Source organism: Podarcis filfolensis, assembly GCF_964270895.1.
Source record: "Podarcis filfolensis genome assembly, chromosome: 3".
Classification (NCBI taxonomy): Eukaryota; Metazoa; Chordata; class Lepidosauria; order Squamata; family Lacertidae; genus Podarcis; species Podarcis filfolensis.
The window spans coordinates 39,071,657-39,079,321 of NC_139606.1; the positions used below are offsets into that span (position 1 = coordinate 39,071,657).

Sequence of the window (7,665 nt, forward strand, 5' to 3'; positions counted from 1 at the left end):
ATAACCATTTCATTCATGGATGCCTATACATTTGCAACCAGGAGTAATACAGGTTATGCATGAGAGATCATTCATTCAGTCTTTAGGCATTTGATTAAGAAACATGTGAAAAGAAATGAAGGTGTGAAACATGGGCAGCCAGATCAGATCCCTCCTGCAGTTGCTGCAGCAGTTCCAGCACAAGTGTCTCCTTTCACAGCAAGAGCTCCAGTGGCATCCTCTTTGAAGCAAGTGAGACCATCTGCCCAGCTTTGCTCAATTGACTTTTATAAAGACCACCTACCATTCTCAGCTGGCAGTGGCGATTGCAGGCCAATCAGGGCTCTCGCTCGGGCAGCGGACCTGTCAGAGCCAGGCTTCTGTCAGGTCTGCTGCCGGGTTTAAAAGCTGAATGCGCTGCAAATGGGCAATGCCGTCAAAACCAGATGTCCCACCCACCCATTCATTGGCCCTGCCTGGAGGTACACAAGCAGTGCATGCATATGGCCTTGCTGTGGAATTAATCCGTCACCGTATTTGTGGCCAGGGAGAACTTTGCCTGCAAAAAAACTGCGCCTGTCTGAGGGTTTGCCTTCCTCATAGTAACTGGCACAACTTTTGACAGAGAAAACGCATTGGGTATGGATCCTTAGCCTAAGCTAGTGCAAGGGATGGGTGCCCCTTCCACTGCTTCAGGGTCAAATTCAGGGTAGCCTGGTAAAAGGGTCCAGGGCTTGGGTTCTGCCTGAAAGCCCAGATGGGAGGCCAATGGGCCACAGAACACCCCAGGTGGCATCGTGGTGGGATCTCCCCATAGATCTGCATGATGGTGGGATCCTGATCAATCCTGATGGAATATCAGCCAGGTTGACTGGGTCAGGATACATACCAAATGCCTATGCCAAAGCCTACTTACACCCGTAATCAATGATGCTGTGGCCATTCCAATCCCAAGTCGGTGTCTTCAATCTTTGCTGTTTTGTCTCTTCCTACCGCAGCCTCCAGCCTGCTGTGCATGGGCCTGCAAATTCTCTCCTTCCCAATTAGCCAGGGCAAGTTGGTGCTGCTGCTCAGTGTAGGTGAGACCCTGGGACCAGGCCTTCTGTCCTGCTGCACCCTTCCCCATAGCTCCTAAGGATACAAATGTTTTATCACTCTTGCCCATTTCCCCCCTCCCAATTTGTCATCGGTCCCAGGTTTATATGCACTGCCAACAAACACACCTGTTTAAAATATAAAGTTAAGATTGCTGTTGTGGAAAACAAGTTAGTTAGACTGTTTCCAAGTTGAGGAAAATATATATATATTTTCATCGTTACTATTGTTTTTTATTTATATTGCACCATCGGTGTACTTTGTGCTTCAGAGAATTATAAGCAAAGGCTCTGCCCTAAGGATGTTAGAACCTACATTAGTTCACAATCTGAATGTCTTCTGAATCACACTATTGCAGTGTTGAGGCAAAAACAAGTCCGCTGTTGAGAAGTAGACTTGTGAAGATGTGACATCTCTTTATCGCTCAAGAACCACCCTGCAGCAGGGCTCAAAGGAGGCAAGGAGTCTCTGATACACTTAAAAGGTGTAATGTACTTGTCAGGGGGCTTCAGAACCTGTTGAGCGTGTGAAAGAACAGGCTGGATGCTGTTCAGAAAGAGAGAGAGAGAGAGAGAGAAGTGCTGCTGTTCTTTCTTTCTAAGGGCTTGCAATTATATAAAGATCTACAGGACCCATGGTATATCAATCTGCTGCGGAGACTGTGAGCCAGCAGTGTCATTAAAGATAGATGACAGCTGGCTCTATCCTTTTCATAAGCTCCTCTTCTTTTCTTCAAATGTAGCTTGGAAACATCTCTCTATTCTCCAGTGTCTGGCAGTGATAGCAACCTGGATGAAGGCCAGATTATTCAGGTCCATTCCTGATAAAACAGGTTGATGCTGATTTGCTGAGGAAAGAACTTTGTGGAACTGGCAAGGCCATCAAGGAATGGAAAGATATTTGTTAGTCCTCTGTTAACATTTCAGGTCTTTGCTATCACTACATTTATTTTGGAAATATAATTTATTTTTATTAAGCCAATCAAGAGATAAATTCATGGGACTTGGTTGTAATTTTTTTGGGGGGGGGGAGAGGGTTAATTCAAAGCTATGGATTGACCCCTTTTTACCTATGCAAAGCAGCAGTCAATGAAAGATTCTGAATGCAGAAGCAAAATAAGAGGTCTCAGATGGGACTGAAAGATAAAACTTTATTAATAGTAATTATAGCTTACAAAACAGTAAAATGACAGCCCTTCCTCAGGGACACAGCTATGGATGATATCCAACTAAGTTGTTCTGCAAGTGCAAGGATTTGTGCTTTCAAAATAGAAGTCCCCTCTTCCTGCCCTTTGCACCCCCTAAGACTGTTCAGGGGGTTCCCCTAACCCTCCAGACCAGATTTTATCCTGTGAAATTGGGGAGGGGCACTGGATGCACAATGACAGAGGAGAGGGAAAGTTCTATTGCACAAGCATAAGTCCTTGCACTGATGAAACAAGATAGAATCCAACCTCTGGCTTAGACCTTTTTTACCAAACAAAGCAGCATTGTTTTGCAAATTTGCATGTGGAACAGCATGCAATCTGGTTGCCTAGGTGTGGCCATTCAAGCTCTGTGCAGATGTAGTTAATGGTAAATGAAATCAGGGCACTGTATCCATATCAGAGGAATAGAGGAAGGGGTGTGTAAGATACCATTCTGTCTTGTCATCAGTCATGGTAGCACAGTGTTATGTACTGAGTTGAATAGAATCCAAAATGCAGCAGTCTGATTGGTCCTAGAACAATAGAATCCAAAATGCAGCAGTCTGATTGGTCCGCAGGAGCCACCCAACCCAACTCTAGGTGGAAGTGAACCCGCAACCAGATTGGCCTACAGGTGAATCCTGGAATTAGCCAATCACGTGGGGCCCATTGTGTAAATAATGTATATAAAACAGACATTTCAGGGGAGCTCTCATTCCTCATTACTATGAGCTGAATAAAGAGCATGAAATCCACACTCGACTCCGAGTATCTTTCACACAGGATCTGCACAATATGTGCCCATGATAGTTATACAGTTGAGTTTCACACAGCAGTATTGACAGCAGGGAAAGCTCTACTGTTATTTAAAGAGTAAAAACAAATTGCAGCTTAAGAGAGGAGTTCCCTCCCCAAGGGGTCCTGCAAATAAAAGGGTTGATGACGTAGGTTCCTCGCAATAAAAAAGTCAAGTCATTGTTTCTCCTCTAAAAGAAGATTCTTAAAAAAATATTATGCTAAACTGTCTCTATAATAGGGTCTCCAGTAGTATGTACTTCTGAATTTGTTGCCATTCTTAAAATCTACAGTGATGGGCATGGTTTAATGGTTAAAATACCTTCCAAATGAACTTCATTGAATGGCCTTGTATACACACTTTATGGTATTTTCTTAAAACCTAATTGAGGGTTTTCCTGGTCTTTTAAACTTCTCTGGTGTCTCTCATTTGAGAATATATTTCAACTAATCTACTTGTTTAGACACCCAGATTAATCCTGAACTAAATCTCTCTGTTATCTCAGGGTTCATATGCAGTTGCTTCAAGGGAATCCGATTCTGCTATTTAACAAATTGGCATGCTGCATGTGCAAGTGTAGATTCTTAGATCTAGTTGCTGAAGTGTGGGAGGCCTTTGCAAGCAAAAATCAGCCACCAGGAGGGGAGTTAACCCTTTCTATGCCCACTCATTCACCGCAACAACACCCCCAGGCCACTTCCCAACTGCAGGCAGGCTTACATCCAGTTTCTGAGAAGGGGGGAAATATCAAAAACAGCTTGAAGCATTTGAAGCTGGTCTATGATTAAAGCAACGGAGGCAGCTCCAGCAGTCTCATTCTGCCCTTAGCCTGGCTGCCTTCTTATTTACAAGCAGTCCATGGGACGGTACTGCCTGTCAACTTCCTCCTTAGGTTCAATGTTGCCTTTGTAGAACTCAACAGGGATGAGGAGGAAGACAAAATGGGAATTGGTTGGCTCTGGCCTCCCTTGCTATTAGTCTCCCTGCCTTCCCAATCCTACCAGTCCCAGTGGACACCAATTTGTTCCAGAGGTCCGTACTTAACTACTAATTTGAGGAATGAGGTGGTTTTTTGTGAGCAAGCCCCATTCAAATCACTACGTATGGACCAGGAAAATTTCATATTTTGGTTACTCTTTTATCATTTTGCCATTGTGAATATTGCCCAGTTAATGTTAAAATTATCAACATCTGTGCCACCCACTTTTTTTCTCACAGTGAATTATATTTGTTTCTTTTCAGATCACATTGACAACAATTGGCTATGGAGATAAAACCCCCCTCACCTGGCTAGGAAGGCTACTTTCTGCAGGGTTTGCACTGCTTGGCATTTCTTTCTTTGCATTGCCTGCTGTGAGTATCTTTACAACTGTTTGCAAAACTTCAAACTCTTTAAGCTGGCATACATGGGAAACAACATTGGGACAGTTATTTGTATGGCACTGCACTTCTGCAATCTACAATGCGGAAAATTGGAAGCTGCTTTAAAAGCTCATTTATTGTCCTGTGATAACTGTAAAATCTATCTGATAAGTCCCAGAATTTATTTTGGTAATATTGTACCCATATATCGTTCCATAAGCAGTAGGCAGCTTTTTATGTGAGGCATGTTAGTGAGGCTTATTGGGAATGGGACATTCAGCCCCCACTATCCATAAATGACAAGATTTAGTCCACCCTAGTTCCCCATCTATCTACATGGTTGATGTGGGCAGGATCTGAAGTGGCTAAAGAAACTGCTTCCTGCCATCAATACAGATATCCCCAGTGGAAAATATATCTGCCTCGTCCAAAAACACACGTCATTGTGTGGTTATGTGATCTGCAGTGAAGATTTAGTAATTAATATATCACTGTGATTTTCATGCAGATCCAGTCAGGGCTTTTTTTGGCAAATGTAATGATATTATCCTTGTAATGTTTTTTGGATTGTCAAAAAGCATCCAGAAGAAATTTTACTCGTCTTGCAGGAGGTTAGGGAACACACTGTTCTATCCTCTTGAGCTTCTTAGTATAATTATGAATATTCTCAACCTATTTCAGCTGAGATGCAAAAAAATAATAATGGTGATATAATTAACCAAATTGTTTCCATGCCTTGTAGGCATGCTGTGTTATATTAATAATTAAAGTGAAGGATTTACCTTAGAGTTTATAAGTCAGAAATGTTATTTCTGATCCAGCTGCTAACTACTGGTCTTGAAGGAAGGAAACTGTGTAATCTGTGCTGAAATTCTTGTGAACCTAGATAAGCTTGCCTGCCTGCTGACACTGACACCTAGCTGTGAGTTTTAGTAACATGTTTTGGAATATTTTCCATGTTCCCTTTAAATGATCATTGTATACAGTACTTCTAAAAAGTTTGCTTCTATAAATAAATAACCCAAACACCCCTGGGGCCCAATACAAGTCTTTTATTCAGAAGTATAGAGTGATATGCACTGAGTAAGGTGATATAGCACAGTGGTTAAAAACGTGTGCTATTACCTAGAGGTCACTGGTTTAACTATTAAATCACCCTATGCTCACTTAGTTTTAGGCAAGCCACTATTTTTCAGTCTCAACCTTTCAAATGGAATGTGAGAAAAATACTACTACATTATGTGGCATAATTGTGATGCTTCCTTAAGACATATGTTTGGTGGAAGTAAACGAAAGTGCTGCTGAATTTGCAGGTTTCCTGTCTTCACACTTAAGTCCAGTTTAAAGGAATCCCAGTTGAGCTCTTTCAGTTATTTCACTGATATTTAGGGCTAAACCATACATTGTGTTGAAGCTCCCAATATGGTTTTCATTTCATGTTTAGGGAAGCTTTTAATGTTTAATAGATTATTGTATTTTACAGTTTTGTTGGAAGCCGCCCAGAGTGGCTGGGGAAACCCAGCCAGATGGGTGGGGTATAAATATATTAGTAGTAGTAGTAGTAAAAACAGTCACAGCATTCCATGCACTTGTATTGGGGCTGCAGCATGGGGCAGAGGTTTCTCCTCCTTTTACTCAGCTATTTCACATTTTTAAACTAACCCCTGGTTTTCTACAAAGGGGCACTGGAGCTGAGTGATTTGCAGGTAAGAGCTCACAGATGAGCTCTGTCATTTGCACCTTGCAATTTCCATTTGCCATTGCCCTTTCTACATTGTTCCATACACATATTGGAAAATGACTGGAATACATGTGGGGGTGGGGGGTGTACATATTGGGGCGGGGGGTGTAGGAGAAAAGGAGTAGGCAAAAAAAGGTTAATCACTCTCCTCTCACCTGTCATTTTTTTCCTGCCAAATCATCCCTTCTTTACAATGGAAAACTTGTGAAAACACAAGTTGGCAACATAGCATGCACTTCTGGGCATAGAGCCAAACTGAGCAGTGAGGTGTAAATGGTAAACATGGTGATGGTAGATTCTTTCTGAATTGCTTTAAAACTGGACTGGGACAATTCAAAACACAGGCTGTAGATAGGAGAGGGTTAGTGAACACCTCTTCTGCCTGCACTTTCCCCCAAAAACTGCCTGTCCTCATTTTGCTCCTGGCTGGGCACCAAGACTTTTGAGTCCCTTTTGAGATAGAAAAACCTGAAGAAATGTTGTTCAGGGGAAATGTATGAGCAAGGGAAAGCTTCAACAGCTTTCCTTCCACCAACCACTACTGTGCTTTAAATTGCTCTGCTCCCTATATTGTAGAGAATGGGCACAACCCTGTATTGTCTGGCCACTAAACACACTTGATTTGCTCCAGATTGTGTCCAATGTGTTATTTCAAGTATCCAAAGAGTGGAGGAGCCATGCTTACTATGGCAGGTGCTACTTGTATGTGTAACACTTCTAGATGATTTTAAAGATTGTATGCTCTTAACCCCTTACCAAAACGACTATCCTAACCATGAATATTTGTCATACTGTACTGCACTCCAGGGCATTCTTGGGTCAGGATTTGCATTAAAAGTACAGGAACAGCATCGTCAGAAACATTTTGAAAAAAGAAGGAATCCCGCTGCCAGTTTAATTCAAGTAAGTGCCAAATGAATCAGATTTTTTGAAAAGTTTTCGTTCAGGGATATTATAATCCGTATCATGCAAAGTTGTAAAAGAAATGCAAACATTATCCAGATTATTTGCCATGGTGCAGCATGTTGCAGTAAATATCTTCCTCCCATCTAGCTAGGAACCATGCACATATGGAACTGGACTTCTGCACACACAATCCAAACTGGATGGGAAATCATGCACAAAAACTGATGCACAAAAACTGTGATTCATCAAGTTGCAGGGGTGCTTCACATGTATTTCTTTTTAAAACCTGAAATCAAGCCAATCTGCAGCTCAAGGGTAGGGGCTAGATTATGTCCCTCATGTGCCTGCCTTCCTACTAAATGGCTGAATGGCACTATTTCAGATTTTTTTAAAGAGGGCTACATGCACACATGTGGGGACGCGGGTGGCGCTGTGGGTAAAACCTCAGCGCCTAGGACTTGCCGATCGCATGGTCGGCGGTTCGAATCCCCGCGGGGGGTGAGCTCCCGTCATTTGGTCCCAGCTCCAGCCCACCTAGCAGTTCGAAAGCACCCTTAAGTGCAAGTAGATAAATAGGTACCGCTTTATAGCGGGAAGGTA

The 7,665-nt window shown here is 42.5% G+C and overlaps 1 protein-coding gene across 4 annotated transcripts in view; it reads left to right on the forward strand.

The window, feature by feature from the left end:
* The window catches only part of KCNQ5 (potassium voltage-gated channel subfamily Q member 5), a 255,071-nt gene that overhangs the window by 222,450 nt on the left and 24,956 nt on the right, over nucleotides 1-7,665 (forward strand). For all 4 annotated transcript variants that reach the window (XM_083607215.1, XM_083607218.1, XM_083607216.1 and 1 more), the window contains 2 exons: nucleotides 4,299-4,409; nucleotides 6,967-7,062. In XM_083607215.1, coding sequence (XP_083463341.1) covers nucleotides 4,299-4,409; nucleotides 6,967-7,062 — 207 coding nt within the window. The remainder of the gene's footprint in view (nucleotides 1-4,298; nucleotides 4,410-6,966; nucleotides 7,063-7,665) is intronic.